The 20,783-nt window shown below is 31.2% G+C and overlaps 3 protein-coding genes across 4 annotated transcripts; 2 read left to right on the top strand and 1 right to left on the bottom strand.

Moving 5' to 3' along the window:
* Positions 1–4,506: 4,506 nt before the first annotated feature.
* LOC104888986 (54S ribosomal protein L51, mitochondrial) lies at positions 4,507–8,303 on the bottom strand. 2 transcript variants are annotated; one of them, XM_010674106.4, is made up of 3 exons: positions 8,147–8,303; positions 6,135–6,241; positions 4,507–5,009 (listed from the first exon to the last, which is right to left on the bottom strand). In XM_010674106.4, exons 1-3 carry the CDS (start codon positions 8,224–8,226, stop codon positions 4,837–4,839), a joined length of 360 nt encoding a protein of 119 aa, XP_010672408.2. In that variant the 5' UTR covers positions 8,227–8,303; the 3' UTR covers positions 4,507–4,836. The 2 variants fall into 2 exon arrangements, with proteins under 2 accessions (XP_010672408.2, XP_048497145.1); XM_048641188.2 differs by lacking the exon at positions 8,147–8,303 and adding an exon at positions 7,636–7,757.
* Positions 8,304–11,484: 3,181 nt separating this feature from the next.
* Positions 11,485–12,270, top strand: LOC125495836 (uncharacterized). The gene is made up of 4 exons (XM_057393311.1): positions 11,485–11,605; positions 11,691–11,769; positions 11,869–11,998; positions 12,091–12,270. The coding sequence occupies exons 1-4, from the start codon at positions 11,491–11,493 to the stop codon at positions 12,268–12,270; spliced, it is 504 nt and encodes a 167-aa protein (XP_057249294.1). The 5' UTR covers positions 11,485–11,490.
* A 3,594-nt stretch (positions 12,271–15,864) lies between these two features.
* LOC125495521 (uncharacterized) lies at positions 15,865–19,824 on the top strand. The gene is made up of 11 exons (XM_048640268.1): positions 15,865–16,035; positions 16,132–16,399; positions 16,500–16,584; positions 16,700–16,827; positions 17,610–17,694; positions 18,536–18,653; positions 18,745–18,902; positions 19,016–19,136; positions 19,224–19,400; positions 19,502–19,564; positions 19,672–19,824. The coding sequence occupies exons 1-11, from the start codon at positions 15,865–15,867 to the stop codon at positions 19,822–19,824; spliced, it is 1,527 nt and encodes a 508-aa protein (XP_048496225.1).
* The last annotated feature ends 959 nt before the right edge of the window (positions 19,825–20,783 follow it).

Below are 20,783 nucleotides of genomic sequence, written 5' to 3'. Positions count from 1 at the left end.
TTCATTTAAAAATTCCATGATAGGCCTACAGACGGAAGGCAAGAACTCTAGATAGTATGAGAATAAGCGCATTAAAAAAATAGGTGAGCGATTGTTTCATCGACTCTTGTACAGAGAGGAGAGAACATTGAGTATCTGTTATCAGGTTCCAGTGAGCAAGTCTCTCTTTGGTGGTAACTCTCCCAAGTAACACAAGCCAGGTAATGAGTATACTATTAGGAGAAGCCTTGTTGTTACAAATAACCCTTTTCCAAAAGACAGTGGGCCTGGTTTCTCTGTTAGCTATATAGTATTTTCTAATGGAAAATTTTCCATTTTTACTATGATCACCAATTTTTAAATTCAAAGGAAAACTCCTACTCATCATTAGTGCATAAGCATTATTAACTCTCACTTCTCCGCTTTTGGAGCCACTCCATATTATAGAATCACCCACTTCCTCTTGAGGAAGTTACGTTTCCAGGATTCTGAAAGCTGACTCCGAATCAAACAGATCCCAAATACGCTTAGAGTTCTAGACTCTACAACCAGGCCACATTAGATCTTTAACCGTGGTAATTCCTTCGACCGAAAGATCAGCCCCTCCGTTTAACTTTAATGGCTCACCAACAACCCACATATCCTGCAAAATTCGAGTGGATTAGCCTCTTCCTATTACCTTAGCGAACCCATCTTTACATTCTCTAACTGCCTTGCATAGACCTCTTAAACCCCAAGAAGGAGCAACTAAGCATTTTTCTTGCATGCCTAGAATTAAGGGGGAACCTTTATATTTAGAATTGAGAGCCTAGGAGACAAGGAGATTTGGGTACTGTGCAACCGAAATGCAAGCGTGGCTAATAACGCTTTGTTGAACAAATGCACATTTCTAATGCCTAGTCCTCCGCAACCTTTTAGTAGTTTCCTAATTTCTTTGCGTTTCCAATAAATTGGCTTGGAATCTTTCTTGTTCCTCTAAAGAAACCTCGAGAAATCGGCATATAACCTGGCTAAAACCGTCTTTGGTAAAAGGAAGAGAAATACACTATGCCAGCCTAAGGAAGCTAGCATGCCATTTGTTATGTAGTGTAAAACTAGCAATTAATATCACAACTCCCAAAGATGGGTTCTTAGAACTGGAGACTTGTGCAACAATGATTGGTTCAAATCCCGAAGCAAACTCCTGACCAGCAACCTGCAAAAAGGGACACACCCTGGAGGTTTGGGTGGTATTTCCCCCTCCGATGCTTAAGTCAGATATCAGGGATGTAAAGGAACTTTTAGAGAGAGAAAGTAGAGAGAGAGAGAGAGAGAAGAATTTATGACAGAGTAACAGTACTATGCCCTGAAAAACGTACCTTTCACCCTGAAATCAAGGACTATTTATACTGTTTGAAATGACTGCTGTGCCTTGATGTCACCCTAATTTGGGAGCATCTGATTGGCTAATCAAAGTTTTGGGACACGTGGCAGCTGTTAATTGGTCAGTACACCTCACTTTCATATAAAGGTGTAAATCATGCTTACTGGGCCTAAGTACAATTTTTGGGGCCAGAAGAAGGTCTTTTTAGTACGCTTTCAGAGAAACGTACTTTTAGGCCTGTCACCTTCAGGCCCTTTTGTACTTTTATTCCCCTGCATATATGCCACATGTAGGGCTCAGATGAGGCCACGTGTCAGTACCAGAGCCGTTGATTTTTTAGGCTACAACACCATTTATAATAGGACTCGTCCAACATGAAAGAGAGCGCTAAATGTTTCTAGTCTCCTACTTTTTTTGACGACTTTCTTAATTATTGGTTGTAATTTCCTTGTGCTCCTCCCATCAAATTCAATATTACATCCCAGATAGCCCAAGATACTTCACAACTTTAATTTCATCAGTTTTCACCTCATCTTGCAACCTAGCAATGTGATCATCCGAGAGACATGGAAGGATACTCGCAGAGGGGTAGATGAGGGTGTGCAAAGAGCCCTACAGCACAGGGCCTCAAGATTATAAGGGCCTCAAAATATAATTATTATAATAATTTTAGTTCATATTAAAGCAAATCACCATTATTTTTCACTCTTAATAAGAAAAATCTAACAATTTATCATTAATATTTGAACTTTTACCTTTAACTTTCGAACTATTTCGTCTTTAATTTATTAATATTGGGGCCCAATTTTCATTTTAGAACCGGAGCCTCAAAGTTTTCAAGACAGCCCTGGATACTCGCAATATCATCCAGATTCAACCCCGTACTATTATTAGGTTCACCACATTGGTAGATGTTTGTAAAATGCTCCATCATGACCTGTTGAATCTCCTGCTTTTCCGTCACCTAATCACTCTTTTTATTTTTTATCATGAAGATTTCATTTTTTCTTTTCCTGGCTTTCGCTTTTCTGCATAACCATTTTGTATTAGTATCTTCAAAAGCCAAAAATTTACCTTTTGATCTTTGTCGCCAAAAACCCAGCTGAACTTTAGCTTTCAACATCTGCGCTTCTAGAATATTTCCTTCATGATGACCATAAACTCCTCCCTCCCTCCCTCCCATGCTCACTAAGCTGCAGCTGAGCTTCATTACATTTTATCACTACCTGTTCCAAAACTAATCCATTTTTTTGCTTGAAATTCTTTGCACCAGTTAAAGAGACTGAATCTAACATTTGCACATTTCTTGGCAATCTTGAATAAAGGAGAGCCCTAAAAATTTTCATTCCATTTTTCATCGAGCTTTTCTTTTACGTCTTGATAATCCAAGCACTAGGCTTCTATCTTAATATGACTCTTCTTCCTCTTCCCAGAACCATCTGCATTTGTTGAGAGCATGATAAGACCATAATCTGAGACCATAATAGGTAGATTGAGAATAATGGCTTCCGAATGAGCGTCTAACCTTTCATAGATTCTAGCCTCCCCTTCTCTATTATTACACCATGTAAACTTCGTCCCATGGAAGGGTAGTTCAATTAGACCCATGTGCATTCTCCAATTTGAAAAAAGTTATTGCCCTTGAGAATAATATGAAACCCCCCCCCCCCTTTTTTAGATTCAAACTCAACTTGATTAAAATCTCCTATAATTACAAAATTTCACCATATAAACACAAAATATCTGCTGCATCCTCCCAAATATTTCTTCTAAACTGAATATAAGGAGACCCATACAACAATATTAGATTCCATTTATACATTAACCCATATTTTACATCAGCTATTTTACAATCAACAAAATGAGAGAGAGGCCAACGTTAATATGCCAAAGGACTGCAAGACTTCCTATACACTCCCATTTGCATCAACAACAAAAACATTTTCAAAACCTAAGGAAACATCAAGATTAACTACTTGATCCTTTTATGCCTTAGTTTCCATCAAAAACAAAATGTTAAGGGAGAATTTGCGGACAATCCAGCAAAGGAACGAAATTGTATGGGAGTCCGCATTGTTAAGACCCCTACAATTCCATGAGATAATCTTCATTTTTTGACCGCGGACTGATTTGGCTCAGTCTCGGAAGCCATTGAAGTGTTGATATCCGAAGGTTTGAACCGCTTAACCCTTTACATAAATACATCCCCTTTATTCATCCTGGCCAGCAATACTATAAATTGTGTTATTAAAAGTTATGAATTTTGGTTACATAATTTCTCCTCACAACACAAATTTTTATATGTCAGCAAGGAAAATGCATTCCCTGCTGAACTCCGACTTTGGCAGCTCACATCTACACATTAGCTCATAAGTCTACTGATGCTTCTCAAAGATGTAATGCAGTTTTGCTAATGTTCTGCACAACTTGTTTTGGTTATTTGATTGATGATGCTGTATACCTTATTGAGAAAAATAGCCATGATCTTCTAATTGGTGATCTACGGCATGCAAAGGTTTTCAAATCATTGCTTAGCTAATGAGTCATTTTGAATAAAATTAAGCTTGCTCTATCACCAAGTGGACAATATACTGTCCAATATTTGAGTTAGAGAGTTATATATGTTTAAATTAATCAGTATCACCTCCAGTATAACATGAAACTGATTGAAGGAAAGGCTGCAAGGTTTTGCAGACGAGAAACATGTATTTCCAGAACTATAATTCTGTGGTCGGGGTGTAACATGGCTTTGTTCATAATGCGTATAATTAAATTGTACTGCTTTGATTACCATGATTTTAATCTTCGCCCATGATACTTCTCATTGGTAAACCTGATATCTTGAGCTATGTTGCTCTGACTCTTCATTTCACCTCAAGTATCCGTGTCGGATTCTTGACACTCAGACATGGGTGAGACACTTGGACACTTCATTTTGGGCCAAAATATTGAAAAAGTTACAAAAAATAGCCGAGTCAGACACTTAGACACACACCTGTGTCGGGCATAGGTACCCGAGTCCAAGCAACATAGATCTTGAGTGATTAATTGCCCAAACTTTCACACAGCTGACTTTGTAACTCTTTCTTTTATGTTCTCTGATTTTACCATTTGCAGCTCTTTGGAGGAATTACTACACCTAAGTTTGCTAAACTACATCTCTAGTAAATCCTTTTAAGATCCTTGATATCTATTCTATTCTACCTATTGAAGTCAACTTGTACAATTTGTGAGCACTTAAAATTGCTAACCCACTTAGCAATATAAATACATAAAAGAAAAAGTATGAGGAAAACAGTGTGGTAATCTAAAATCCACCAAAGCTCTTCTGATCCTAATTGTCTCAGCAACAATGGGAGAACTGCCAGACGGGTTCAGCAACATTATCCAAAACATAAAACTCCATATAGGGGCGTGAACCTGCAATATACGCTTCATATAACCTAGTTAGTAATTGTACGCAGCATTATTAAGCAAATGGGGTTTATGCTGCTTCATAGTTTCAGAGCAGTTGTCCAGGTGCCTTGTACACTAGGATGCTTTGTAACGTGTCTTGTCTTCAGCTTCACCACCTTCCTCCCCAAGGCATTCCGCAACCTGGTTGCATGCAGCAGTATGTCTTCTGGAGTCAAGTTCTTCACGCATATTACTCGTTCATTCTTGTTTCCTATTAGATTAAAAAGAAGCATTGAGGTTTAAAGGAAACCAAGACAATTTTGCTACAAATTCCCTTTTGTTTGGGTAAGGAGGTATGTGCAGCATCAGAAAGCCACAAATTTACCTAACCTTCAGATATGTTCATGCAATGTCAAAATCTTGGCATATAAAAGCAAGTAAAAATGTATCTCTGCGACCTATATAAGAAATCAACGACAGGGAACTTAAGCATAAAGCCCTACTCTTTTGGGCACAATTTCAGTTCAGTTCACCTTCCTCTCACAGTTTTAATTCAGTTCAGTTCACCCCAAACGAACAGGGCCCGAGTCTAACAGCTTATGGGTAGAGACTTTAACAGGGAGTGAAATGGTGGAAAAGAAGCAAGTAGGTCCAAAATCCTCTGCTCTTCAAATGAAGAAATGAAATTAGTCCTCTATAGTCTATCCTCCTCTCCATTCCACTAACTTCTCCATCTATTGAATTACTCAATACTTTCAGAAAGGCTGGGAGAAGTAAGGGCGCACACAGTCATAAAAGCATAGCTTCACACACGAGTCTACAATAGTTGTAGCTTGAAACCACTAGGCCACTAGCCCTACTTCCAGACACAGATTACAAGAACATAAAAACAATTGAAATACACCTCTTGCAACCTCCTACATAACCAATAGGGTGCAAAACAATGAATGTAGGCAAGGAGCTACATTGCCTTTGTTTTTCTTTGTTAGCCTGGAAAAAGGATAAGATCTTATGGTGTTACACTCCTTCTAGTTGACAACATTATTTTCTAACAATAGACTCAAGAACGTGCCAGTCAAGAAATGAACCAAATGCAATGCAATTCACAGATTTTGACTTAGCCTACCAAATTTCACCCCCTACCCCTTCAAGAAGGACCATGATTGCATCTTTCCTCAATGAAAACAGAATCAAATATATCACTCTTCCTTCAGGTGAAAGGCTTAAAATTCAAATAAGCAACTCTAACTAATTCATAGGATGAAATGTGAATATGCAGAATGACACAAAAAATTAGCTTAGTTTTCTAAAACTAATATTTTATCTTATCCGAAACAGTAGGAAAAAGTTCTATTAGAGAGGCAAAGACCAAAGAGTGTTGGCGGAAAGCACTCACTGTAGAAGCCTTTTAGATGTGGATGCTGTCCACGAATGAGTTCTGGAACAACTTCCAGCTGTGAATTTCTCTCCTGAAGTGATGGCAAATGTGTCTTCATAAATTCCCTTCAACATCAAAAAGCATCTTTTCCGTGAGCTTTCAAGTGAATAATATTAATTGGCGCAAGGAGGTTGAACAAAATTATCATAAACTTGCAACATCTCACACTTATATCTCATACTCTGGATTTTCGGGTGACTTCTAACCTTATTGAAGGTAATTTCCCAGATTGCATTATTCCAGTAAATACGTAATTTATCAGTCCTTACTCTGGTAGTGTTTTAATTGGCATCAACAAAAGTTGGGTGTGAGAAGTGAGCAAAATCAAGAAAAGAAATTGTGTGCAAGCACACATGAAAGGGGAGGGGGAGAGAGAGGACATATGAGAGATACTAATTTGAATTTTTCAATGCTCTTAAAACAAGATCAACTTTTACATGCTCTTAATTCTTAACATTGATAGACCTTTCAAAAAAAAAAAGTCATAATATTGATAACAAAAAGTGATACTATTAGCAATTGAAAAACGATGACATGATCACTATGATATTTTGATAAATAAAAATCAATAATTCATCAATTTGAAAGAAAAAATAAATGAGGGATGACCAAGCTAAAACTTAGTCACACAATAAAGAAGAAAATCTAATGTTTTATATAGTTACTTGTTGAGTATGTTTAATCATCTAAGGAGTAATGGAGAAAACAATAGTCACACACTAGGAAAATCAAGGAAGCTTCGCAACCTTTTTTCAATATCTACTTCTTTATATAGCAAGGTGTTAGGTAGGGGCCTTAATTCTGAATTATCTTTAATTTGAAAAGAACTTAAGTGTACTCGAAGAACATATATCAAAAATTGCTAAACTAGTATCATTGTATCAAATTAGCATATGCTATATACTCCTATTGTTTATTTAGAGGCTAAACTTTAAAAGACAGGTGAAGTCGGTAGCATATCCAATGAAGATAGAAGCATAGGTCCAATTTGAACGCCAAAATCCTACATGCTCAACAGCCCAATACACGAGCCTGCATTACATCTGCTGCAGGTGGAACATGGTGTTAAAAAACCGTCTTTTAGGCCGGTTCAAGAGATATCTCAGTCCCATGGTCTAAACCGATATTTAGCGGTACAACAACCACATTATCCCCATTCCCACATTACCATAACCATTAACGTGATCATGATCGAAATCGCTTTTTCGAATGATGAGATTGAAAGATTTAAAGTCTTGAGAGCAAGATTTAAAGTCGGTATGATATCCAATGAAGATACAAGTGTGGAGAATAATTGTGTTAATCTGAGTAGGTTCACCCTGGCATTCAATATATATATTGTTTACAATACAGATATCTGACTAGTAAAATATCATTCTACCCTTCATATGTAATCAATCTGTACGGGATTAAACAACGAATAGATTGGTACGATGTTCAACAACCCAATACACAGAACCTGCTGCAGGTGGAACATGGCGTCAAAACAAGGCCGCACCATATTGTATCTCCCATGTCATAAAGGTTTTCAAATCTACCGGACCAATATTACCCGCACCGGAAAAGGGGTAAAAAAACCACGTATTAGGCGGGTTCAAGGGATATCTTTGGCGTTACGGCATCTATCCTCATTCCCACATTACCGTAACCATTACAATGATCGTGACAGAAACCGTATTTTCGAATTATGCGATGGAAAGATTTTAAGTCTTGAGAGGTCAAGACAGATCCCTGAGCTATCTCTCCATTTTTCTACTCTTGGTGCCGGCACTTACTACTGCCACCAATGCACTTGAGCATTAAACTTTCAATCCCTCCCAAATCCTTAACACTAGTCCTACTACTATAGCTCCTCAAACAATCCCAACAAACTACTTAAAAATTAGTAAGTCACAAGGGGTTATTATTGATCGACAAAAAAAAGAAGAGAAGGAAAATTTGAGTGCAATTAAAGGAAAGTTAAAAATTACCTGATACCTCTACTGCTGCCTCCCCAATCACAGTAGCTAACAATGAGTTTCTGAAGCTGCCATGCTCCTCTCAGCGACATTTTGTAGAATTATTGCAGTTGAACTATGCAGTTTCTACAAAAACCTCGTTTAATCCGAATGGAGATAGCGAATAACGGGAATTAGGGTTTTAAACTAGTTATTAGGTCCGGGCTATGTCCCGAGTAAAAAAAAAAATTCATCTATATATATATTTAAAGTAGGATCCTTGAGGCCACATGTCGTTCTGTTATCGATTTCAATCCTACGTGGCATGACGTGGCATGCTCCTTTGATCAGTATTTTTTCGAGCTCATTGAGGGTGTCCACGTGTCACACGGTTCAAAGAATTTATAATTGGCGTCAATCAAGGATTTTAATTGATATGTGATCTACATAATTAAGGAAACGTTTGTTGGACTAAGGTAATGTGTGTCAAGCAAGTTGCACGTGAAAATTAGGAAAAAAAAATATATCAAATCACGATCTTAATTGAGAGATTTTCGCATAAATTATGGAATCAATTAAGGAAATTTAAATATGAATAACAGTATTATGGAAACAAAAAAATACCGAATCAATTTGGAATAAATCATGGTTGTAATTGATAATCAACCAACAATACATGCTAATATTAAGGAAACAAATTTACATTTATATAATAAAAAAAAATAAAAATTTAAATGGTAATTATACTCGGCCATATGTAGTATAAATATCCATGATTCTTAGGCTTTGTCTCACCACACCACACCAAATCCATAGCTTCTAAATGGCGTTTTTAGGATGGTCATGGCACACTACAAAACAATTTTTCGATTTCTTTTCATGCGTTTTTATGAGATATATCTTCACAAAAATATTAAATAGAAACCAATCTAATAACCATAAACGTGATATGCCGTAATTGAAGATGTAATTCATGAAGTCCCATGTGAAAATCAATGCGCCTCAATTGAAGCTACATGGCATCCGAAATTGGCACATTCTAATTTTTTTGATGTTGATGCAATGGTGTTAACACTATTTCGTTCGGGTCGTCTTCTGAGTCATAAGGTATCAAAAGAATTCACGCATGATATATGTTATGATTCGCCTATATGGGATACTATTGAAGACGTTACTTCATCAAAACCTCGGTTTAGGGTACACTTGGATTGTGATAACATGATGTTGTACTACCTACACACTGTTCCTCCAAGGATTCATAAAGTGTGCGATGAGTGTTTCGAAGAATTGAATTTGGTCGACGGAGATCTTCTTCAATTAAGTAGAAATAAAACTTTATTGTATTATTGTGCAAGGACTTTTTAGCAGTTTTTTTACATTATCTTTTATATTAATGTAGTATGTTAATTCTCTTAGTTGAATTACAAAATAAGTCCAATTAGAGTTGTATTTCTTTTTTTCATTCTTAATATAAATATATACGTGTTTAATACATGTATGTTAATTCTCTTGTGATAACATTAATGTAGTCATATTAATATAAAAAAAAAAAACTCATGGTTGGTGATTAATACATGTAATAAATTGAAGCTTTTAAATACCAACCAATGCATGCAAGCCATTAAATATTATCTACCACCTAATGCATGCAATACATTAAATGATAAATTTTTTGCCTATATAATAGCTTGCAAAATCCGGTTTTTTCAACCCCTCTTGCTTCCAATCCATCAAAATCGGTTTTAAAATTCAAAGCTAATTATCCTTCAAATTTCTCAAAAACAACTTATTTCATTAAATGGATCCTAGAGTTGCAAAACATACAATGATATTAACGAGTCTATGTATGAATTTTTTGAAGCATGGTCTGCCATTGATGAGGAGATTTCGAAATCTCTAAAAGCACTAGAGAAATTAGATGATGAAGATGAAGTGGAAACCATGGGTTATGTTGGTATGATTATCTCCTTTCGTAATAAGATTGAACTTGCAACAATAGAAGCAAAGGAAAGAGTTCAGATTTGGATTCCCTAATAAATGATTAATGTACTTAAACGTGTTCAACGATTGGGGATGAAAAGCTGAGGTTATGTCTTCAAGAAAAAAAAGTATTCAAGTTTAGGTGGTGTTATTCAAGTTTATCTCATGTATTATTTTGCATTTCCGTATTAACTATGTATTCCATATCTCTTTTTATTTTTGATGGTCATGAATTTTGTTTATTACAGCAAAAGTCTTGCATTACATGACTAAATTAATTAAGTGAAATTTCATAGTAATTAATTTTAAATATGTACTATGTGTATCTCTTTAGTTATCATTGTCGTTAATTAAGTTCAATAAAGAAAAAGATTATCACGATTTTTTTTTTTCGGATCTATAAATAAAACGTGACTGCAAATTAACATCTAACGTAATCAGTTTTTATATTACGATCTAACAATGAACATATCTTATTACCTTTTTCCGGATCTTATTACCTTTTAACAATAAAGAAAAAGAAATTATCAAGATTTTGATTTGATTTACCTTTTAATATATTTATTCGTTACCAAACATAAGCATTAAACCACTAATAACGAACATTTATATTTGGCAAGTTTGAAACGCAATATTCGACTGATTTTTTTTTTGATTGAATCCGAAATTAAGTTATTTCAATCAACACATACTTTTTTCTTATATATATTGAACATACAAAAAAGTTGTTTTATTCTCTTTTGTGAAATGGATCCTCATGTGAATAAGGTGCGAAAAAATGAGTTAACACTATTAAATTCTTTGATGAGGCAAGTTCGCGTTCAAAATAAGGAAATAGGTATATATATATATACTCCATATTATTATTTCCACACGTATTTTTTTAAACCTTACTTTTTTACATTCTGTTAAAACATTGTAGCCTAAATAAATCCTTTTTCGATTTTTTATCACATTGTGTAGCTAAAAACAAAAAATTGTTACATGAAGCCCTAAGTAAATAAGAAATCGTTTCATTGTAGGTTAAATAAATCAATTTTTCGATTTTTTTTCACAGTATATAAATTTTCGCCTCTTTGTTCTGTTTGATTTTTTCTTTATTTTTGTCCACGTTTAGTATTATTAGTATCATAAATTTATATGCATGTCAAATAGACATATTCGTAAATGTGTAATTCTAAAAAAATGACATGTTAGGTGTTGTTGGAGTACTCATCTATATGGGACGTGTTCAATCAAAAATTAATCAACAAAGCAAAAAACAATATATCATACTAATTGACAAAGGTAATTTTATAATTTCGTGATTTATATTACATGTAATTGTAGTTATTTTGTTTTTCTTGCCATAATTAATATATTGATTCATTGTTTCTACTTATATCAGTTATACTGCTATGAAACTATGTGTTGTCGACAATTTTTTTGACCATTTACAACAATTAAGTTCTGACCTATTACAAGACGCTGTGGTTGTTTTAGCAAGAGGATTGGTTTTGAAAAATGACGACGGTAAGCATGAAAATTGTATTATTTAGGTAACATATGTTCAAATTCTGTATTTGAATTACGTATGTATTTTTACTACATTTCATAGGCATTTATTTGCAATCTGTTGAAAACACACAAATCATGATCAATCCTAGGACAAAGATTGCAAGCAAACTAAAACAGTGGTAAGCTACTATGTATACTTACATGCGATTTGATCATTTTTTCAACCATGCGCAACTTAACGTGTTCTCTTAAATACATGTTTTGATTGGGTTAATTAGGTTTCGTAACGATCAATTTGTCCGACACAAGACACTATGGATAAATAAGACTTCTCTTCCGCTCAATAGATTACTATGCATCTCGAATTCAATGCGTTTATCCATTTCTGAGTTTCACAAATACAACGGAGTAGTCGTATCTGATATTTACTTTATAATATCTTAAATTCGTTTGTTTATATTTATATAGATATGTAAATTAAATTCATTCTTTCATTGTAGGGATGCAAGTGTAGGGTTGTTGGGAGAATAGATGATATTAATAAAGTCAATAGTTCGAATTCCGTATTCATGCATATCAAAATAAAGGATATAAGTGGGTCATTAAGTGTTGGACTATCTCACAAGCAAATATGTTTTATATTACAATTGTCCACTCTTCGATCTACCAAAACGAACTGAAGAGGTATGTATGTTAATATTATAATTTCTATGATACAACTACAACTTTGTAATATAAATTTCGCATTATCGCTAATAATTGTTTTTTGTAGGTTAAATACATGGACAACATACGGACCAAACTGTTCTCTCATATTGGAGATGCATATGTTTTCGTACTTGAAGCGACATTGCTATGTTTTAAATCTAAAGTTCATAAAGTTGTGGATGTTACACACGTTTACTGGGCGGAAGAGTGTGCTTATCAATTTACTTGCAAGTTGCCTACTTATAGCAACAAATGGATCACAAAATATAAACTTTTCTATATTTTATTTGTTATTTAATTTTCTTAGTTACAAAGTGTTTCAATTATAATGTAAGTTTACTACTTTTTGTTATGCGTTATTAATTATATAATTCGAGCACTTGTTTATGTCTTAAATCATAATAGAATGAAAATTAATACAATAAAGCATCATATCTATATATATATTATATGTAATCGTATTTATATATTCCATTTATAAATTTGATTTATTACCAAACACTTAAAATAATAAACTAAGTTAGTGCAATAATTAATATTGGACGTATATATAAAACAACCATATACAATTATTAGTCACGTTCTTAATAAAAAAAAATAGTAACTGGCGTCAATTTTGTAATTGAATTTAGAAAAAATTTCCTATATTACATAGTGCACTAATTGGGTAGTTTTATATTGACAGTAACGAAAATTTGGTAGGTGTTGCCAATAAGTAGTGACTTTCCATTTTGTCAAATATTATTGCCAAAAGACACAACCATTTATAATAATGTAAATATATATATAATATATATACAGATTTATATATTCCGGTTATAAAATTGATAGATTACCAAACGTTTACATTAATACTGCCGCCTGTTTTTTACAAAAAAGAAAAACCGATTTTGAAATTTTTTTTTTTATGAATTTCCTAATAATCTATATTATTAAAATAGCATTAATTGGCATATACATAGATATTTGGCAGTTTACGAAATGTTGCTATGATTAGATTTTAATTTCTGACTTTCCATTGTCTCAAATATTATTCCCATAAGACACATCTTTTCATTTTCTCTAAGCATGCCTTTTTTATGAATGTTATATATATATATATCTAAATATACATGCATAGTTTTTACATTTCATTTAACCAAAATACACCCTCCAAATTAAAATTTCGATTTTTTCATTCTCACACTCTCTAACATGGGATTCCCAAATGCAAAGAAGCCTAACATTGTTCATTCCCTTCCTACTGAAATTATTATTGAAATTCTTTCACGCGTTGGTGCTGCAAATGCTCCTGATTTATTTGCATGCAGAATGACGTGAGTTTTATATTTATATATTTCTTTTGTTTTTACGAGATTTAAATTTCCACATTTTCATCTTATGAAATTAATTTATTTTCAGTTGCAAGGCTATTAATAAACTTTCACACGATGGGAAGATATATAAGAAGGTTTCTTTTGTAACACCTTTACATGCGTTCAATGCGTAATGAGAAAATAAAGCAAAGTTTTTTGAGTTGTGCTTGGAATACAAAATCCAGAAGCACTTTTGCGTTATGGCATGGTAAAGTTGTTTTTTTTTTTAACTAACGCAATTTTATCAAATGTATATTTTATTTATTTATTTACATTATGAACATAACTAACTATATTTGTATAGGTACAATATTTCACATATGTGATGTTAGATGAAGGGTTGAAGAACATCGACTTGGCACATTCAAATGGCAATGTGTTGGCCAGCTATTTATTGGGACTTTTGCTTATATTCAATGCAGATGAAGAGCGCAAAAAAAGGGGTGTAGCGTTATTACTAAGTGTTTTTCACAAGCATCCAATAGATAAAGTGGTCCAATTAAGAGAAACTCTACGAGATATGATGGTGTCCCTTTGGTTAAATAATCCATAGTTCGTGAGTCTGATGAATTCGTAAAGTGTGATCAAGAGCACCTTCATGAATATGACAACATTGTGGACAAATGGGATTACTTCGCATGGGGTCCTGATGATCTCAAAAGTTTATGTGATGCATACTTATGTAATCGCGAAGCAGCCTTTTTTCTACGCTTGCTCCACTAGATTTTCTTAGATATGAAATATTTATTTTAAGTTTTTGCTTTATATTGATTTCTAGGTAAATTTTCAGTTGTATTAAGTTTATTGTCATAATAAGAGTTTTAATTTCAATAATATAAGTTTGTATTAATCTTATATATTTTTCATATTAAATGACAATCATATTTGTTCAGTTCTGATGAACTTATATTCAGTTTGACCACATATCAGAGCAATCTATATATATTTAATTTGATTAAACACTTATAATTAAAAACTTATAAATGGTTCAAATAAATTTTAAATTTTGTTGTTGATTAATGACATTTATAAGTGTTTAAGTTTAAAGAAGTTACTTTATCTTATTTTAAGATTCATATATATACTTATGAAATAAAGGATCGTTTTCTTGATGCTAAATCACTATTACATATGGAGTGAATAATTATTTTGTATGTAATGCAATCAACTATTGTATATTGTTACGCCAATTTATGTAAATGTTGTGTATTCTATGTCTTATATTGTTTTTAGCTATACAAGAAAAAAAAATTACGATTTTTGTGGGGAAAGATTTCGCAAGATATATACTTCAATGCTACAATTTTCGTAATAATTGTATTTAAAGAATATATGTTTTATTCCTAAAATACAAATAGGCTAAATATATTAGTAATTTATTAGTTGATTATCTGATTTTAGGAATATATGCATGATACTACTGTAATTTGAAAATATCGTTTATATTAATACAAATTTACGTAATAGTTGTATTTTAGGAATATATGGGTTACTCGAATGTAAAATAGGCTATATATGTTATTAATTATAGCAGTTTATAATATCCTGTAATAGTTATTTAATGATTTAAATGATTGTAACTACTTATTATAAGCGTTTTATAAATCGATGATTAAGATTATTGCTATATTAAAAAAAAAAATCATTATGTGCGAGTGATTACAGTTGTCATTGATTATGAGATATTAATATTTTAGGTAAATAATTCATACAATCACTGTACGATTATATATAGATACTGTTAAGATCTCAACGTTAATTCAGAAAGAATCATGATACTATATATTTTTAAAAATATCTTTTATAATAATACAATTTTAGAAAAGATTTGTATTTCAGGAATATATTGGTTACTCAATGTTAAAATAGGCGAGACATCTTATTAATTGATGTAATTTAAGATATGATTTTGAGTGATTTAATGATATAAATTAAGGTAATTACTTACTGTAATCAATTTATCAATCTGTGATTAAGATTGTCGTTGATTATAATAATAGATTCATATTTTACATTCACTATACGAATTGGGTATTATATTAATGGCAAATCATTTCCTTAAACAGCTTCATATTAACGTGAATACTACTTCATAAATATCTTTTACGTCACTTTATATAAATACACACTAAGTTATTACTCATAATCTTAATTCATATTTTTCGAAAACCTCTTCATTTCATCTTTCAAAATAATATTTTCTCTACGGAAATGACATCCCAAAATGATGCCCCTGTTAAAAAAATTATTAATGTTTCTGATTTGGTTAAGGGAACAAAGTATATCACTATTGCAGTACGGATAATACGGGTTTATGAGAAGCCAAACTTTATGAACAATCAGGAAGCTGGTAGTATAGAAATGATTTTAATGGATGTACATGTAAGTGATTTTTATGGATGTATATAGATAAATAAAATTTATACGTGTTTATAGAGTATTTGTCTCTTTTACTAATAGTTCACGAATATTTTATAGGGTACAAAAATACATGCCAGTATTCGGAGGAACCTAATAGTTGCTTTCTGGCCTAAGATTGAGGAAGGAGGATTTAGACATATTTCTAATTTTTTGCTACGTGATAATGCTGGATACGAGCTTACTACGCAACATAAATTCACCATTTCAATGAATTATGGATCGTCCATAGTGGATTGCAATGCTTTGGATATCCCACAATATGGTTTTGAATTTGTTCCATTTGGTGATATTTTGGCTAAAAAAGGTTCTGATGTTTATCTCATTGGTATGTTTAGTTTGTTCTATAATTATTTCCCTATTTCTATTTTTTTAGGGTATTTTGAAACGTACACCTTAAGTTGTAATTTTTTTTTTACTACCTATAGATATAATTGGGCAAGTGACTGCGTATGGTGAACTAACCAAGACCACTAAATCGAGGTGCATGACTATTGAGCTGATGGACACAACGTATGTGTATACCAAATTGTTACTTATTGACCATCTTTTTTATATATTTTTTAAAAATTTTAATTAAATTTCAATATAAGAACTTATGAACTTTTTCATTGTTATTTCTAAATAGGAATGACAACCTAACATGTGTTCTATGGGGCACATATGCTGATGAGATGATAAATTACATAAATGCTGAGGGAGCTAATGGTGCAATTGTTGTCATCTTACAGTTTGCAAAACGAATCATGTATAAAGGTAAATCTTAGTTTTATTTAATCCACGCATAGATTTCAATTTTCGTATTAAATATCTTTTAGTTTTTTAATTTTCGTATTAGATTTGTATTAAATTTACATTTCGGACTAATTATGTATTAAATTTTTATTGAAGATTCAAGCAAAAAGTTAAATGTAATGCACGACTTAATATTTTTTTTTTCCGGATATTTTAAGAAAAGGGAGTAAATTGAAAATTTAATGTAAGTAATTCGTGTATTTTATATGTATATTAGATTCGCTTTGAATTTTCGTATTAAATATCTTTTAGCCTTTTTATTTTCGTATTAGATTTGTATTATATTTAAATTTCGGACTCATTATGTATTAAATTTGTATTGAAGAATCAAGCAAAAAGTTCAATGTAATGCACAACTATTTTTTTTATTTCCGGATATTTTAATACAAGTGACTAAATGGTAAATTTAACGTAAGTACTTCGTGTATTTTATATGTATATTAGATTCGATTTTATTTTTCGTATTATATATCTTTTAGCTTCTTAATTTTCGTATAAGCTTTTTATTATATTTAAAGTTCGTACTAATTATGTATTAAATATGTATTGAAGAATCAAGCAAAAAGTAAAATATAATGACCTCAATACTTTTATTATTCCGGATAATTTAAGAAAAGTGATTAAACTTTATATTTAACGTAACTACTTCGTATATTATATACGTATATTAGATTCGATTTAATTCATTTAAATTTTTTTTGTGTTATAGATATAAATTTGATAATCTGTTTTTTTTATACTAGGTGGTGTTCGTGTTCAAAATTCTCGATATGCTTCAAGATTGTTCATTAACACACAACTATCTGAAATTATTTCTTTTAAAGATAGGTAAGTTATATTAATTTTCACTTAAATAGATGACATATCAGCCACATTTATATAATTAAAGATTTATATAATTAAAGTTTTAGCGATGATTAGTGTTATATATGAACTGCCCTAATTGAAACAAAAAAAAAAAACAAAATATAATATAATTATAAGTTATCTAACACAATAATATAATTTGAAATTATGTGACTACATCTAATTATTTGTATAAAACAGCATATTCATTAGCATGTCGATATAGTTGTACTTAACCATGTAGGTGAACTATGAATATGAGTGTATTTTATTCCACCTAATCATATCAAATACAAATACATAATTATTACAATTAAAATTAACAACAAATTACATCGCTTTAAACTATTAATTACATATACAAGTAAACTAATATTAGGTGGAATAAAATAATTACCCATTCATAGTAACCAACATGGTTAAGTATTATTATTTAATTTATTGTACCAATTAAATATACGTTATGGATCACATAGTAAGCATGTATTGATAGATAGAATAATAAATGTAATTTATGTTGTGTCATATAAAGTTAAAGAAGTTATACCTCGCGATTCATCACATATCACCAAATATGTAAGTTTCGGACTCTATATTGTTGCATGATATCCTACAAACATGTCTACATTATATATTAGCAACTAACTTTGGTTGTAAAATGAGAACATATGAAAGATTGAGTATATTATTAGATAAATAGGAAAATCATATCTTGGAAAATGCATTATTAATAAAAAAAACTCATACAAATAAAAGATTCATACAAAATGCATATACATGTAGCACGATTTGTCTAAGCTTATGCTACATGATTGTTTTCCAGCATGTGTTGCAAAACTCAACAAATATCTGGCCAACTAACTCAACTGACGAATGAGAGTGATGACTTTTTGAAGCAAGAATATGTAAAAGATATTTTCGACATTATGAACATGAAGAAGGTGAGAATTTTGTCATTTCATGCAACAATATATATTAACATCACAAGAAAAATAAGACTTCTTAACCTTAGTATACATTTTCATTTCTCAGTCTTGTGTATGCGTTTGCCTAGCCACAATAGAGGACATCGATGTTGGTTATAGTTGGTATTACGATGGATGCAACAGATGTATGAGTGGAGTTATTAGGGAAGATGATGTCATCCGGTGTAGAAAGGAGAATGTAGTGTTACGTAGTACAACACCAAGGTAATTATTTCTAATTTACTAATATAAAAACAAAGTATACAGTAATATTTAATATCAAGTTTCAATAAATGCATTTTTATAGTTTAATAGCTAATTTTAATAAATTCTTATAGATTCAAGATAAAATTGATTGTTGCTGATAAATCTGGAGATGCTACTTTTATGATGTTTGATAAAGAGGTGTCCAAATTAGTTGGTAGAACAGCAAAAGAAATGGTTGCCTCTCAAAATCAGGTTCGTTATCATACATTATTTATTTGTCAATTATAATACATGGTTTCTTATTTACATTTATAAATGCTAACATCAAAGTACATGTAGGTAGAAAACAATGAGTTTCCTGAAGAATTCAAAAGTCTATTGGGGAAGAGATTTTTATTTAAGGTCACTGTGCCATATAATAATGGCATTGATCAAAATTATTCCTACACTGTGAATTCTACGTCCGATGAACCTGAATTAATTAACAAGTGGTTTGAACTTTATGTTAAGTTGGAGGTATTTGATTTAATTCTAAGGATTTTACAATTAGTTTCATTATCTATTATTATGTAAACAAGTAATTGGTAATTACTTATGTAAACTTTTTTCTTCAACAGAACTCTATTGTTGTGAAAAAGGAGAGTGAGGCAGAAAGCGTGCAAGAATGTGAAGAGAACATGGTAATACTTAGCTATTTCAACTAATTTCGTCTACCCACATTTATCTACATATATATATTGTTTTTTAGCATTTCTAACAACCATTATTTTTTCAACATATTCAATAGGATCTCTTTCAATCGGAGACAGACTCTTCTCTATCCCACATCACACCGCAAAAGAGAGCAACATTACTTGATGAACATTCACCCTTAGGGATGCAGCTTTCAACTAACAAGAAACTCAAGTCTGTTATGCCTCAAGAAGAAGATGGACTCTAGATATTGTTGTTGAATTAAGAACTATATATATAGTCTATCTATAGACTATTAGATGAACGTTTTAATTTGGTTGTTATTTATATTTCTAAACAATTTGCATACATTTATTCAGGATTTGGTTATTCTCCTATACATTCATTTCAAAACTCTTGTGGTTACGACATGATTGTTTATGAAAAATTTAAATATATCATTGATTGCCATATAGATTATCCTCATTGTTTTATGTTTAAGAAAAATTAAACATTAAATAACATGTCTTAACCTAACTGTTATAAATTATACATAACAAATAAAATATATATAGATGTTTAAGGTAATATTAAACATTAAATAACATGTCTGAACCTAACTGTTATAAGTTATACATAACCAATAATATAATAATATATACATATATATATATATATACATATATATATATATAATATATATATATATATATAATATATATATATATACATATATATATATATATATATATATATATATATATATATATAGTAATATATATATTAATATATATCTATATATTACTTATACTATCTCGCATGAATCAATTTACGCATACAAAAATAGTTCGTCGTTGGTGATATAATTAATATGTATGTATGTTTATACTAATGTTTTATATTTTAAACATCTTCTTACACACATTTTTATTAATGCATCCGTTATAAATAACTATACATTTTTAATGCATCCGTTATTACCCATATATAAATAAGAGAGGGAAAAAATATACGCATTATATAACAATTTCTATTAATGCGTTAGTCTAATTTAGTAAATATTATACAACATATTTTAAGAGAGGAAAAAATATACGGCATTATAAAACAATTTCTATTAATGCATCCGTTATTACCCATATATAAATAACTATACATTTTTAAGAAAGTTCCCTAATGCATATCAAATCAACTTTTTAAAATGGCGTTATCTATATATAATCAGTA

Source organism: Beta vulgaris, chromosome 3 (assembly GCF_026745355.1).
Source record: "Beta vulgaris subsp. vulgaris cultivar EL10 chromosome 3, EL10.2, whole genome shotgun sequence".
Taxonomy (NCBI): Eukaryota; Viridiplantae; Streptophyta; class Magnoliopsida; order Caryophyllales; family Amaranthaceae; genus Beta; species Beta vulgaris.
The sequence above is the reverse complement of the archived record's forward strand: the minus strand, read 5'-3'. Positions and strand labels throughout refer to the sequence as shown.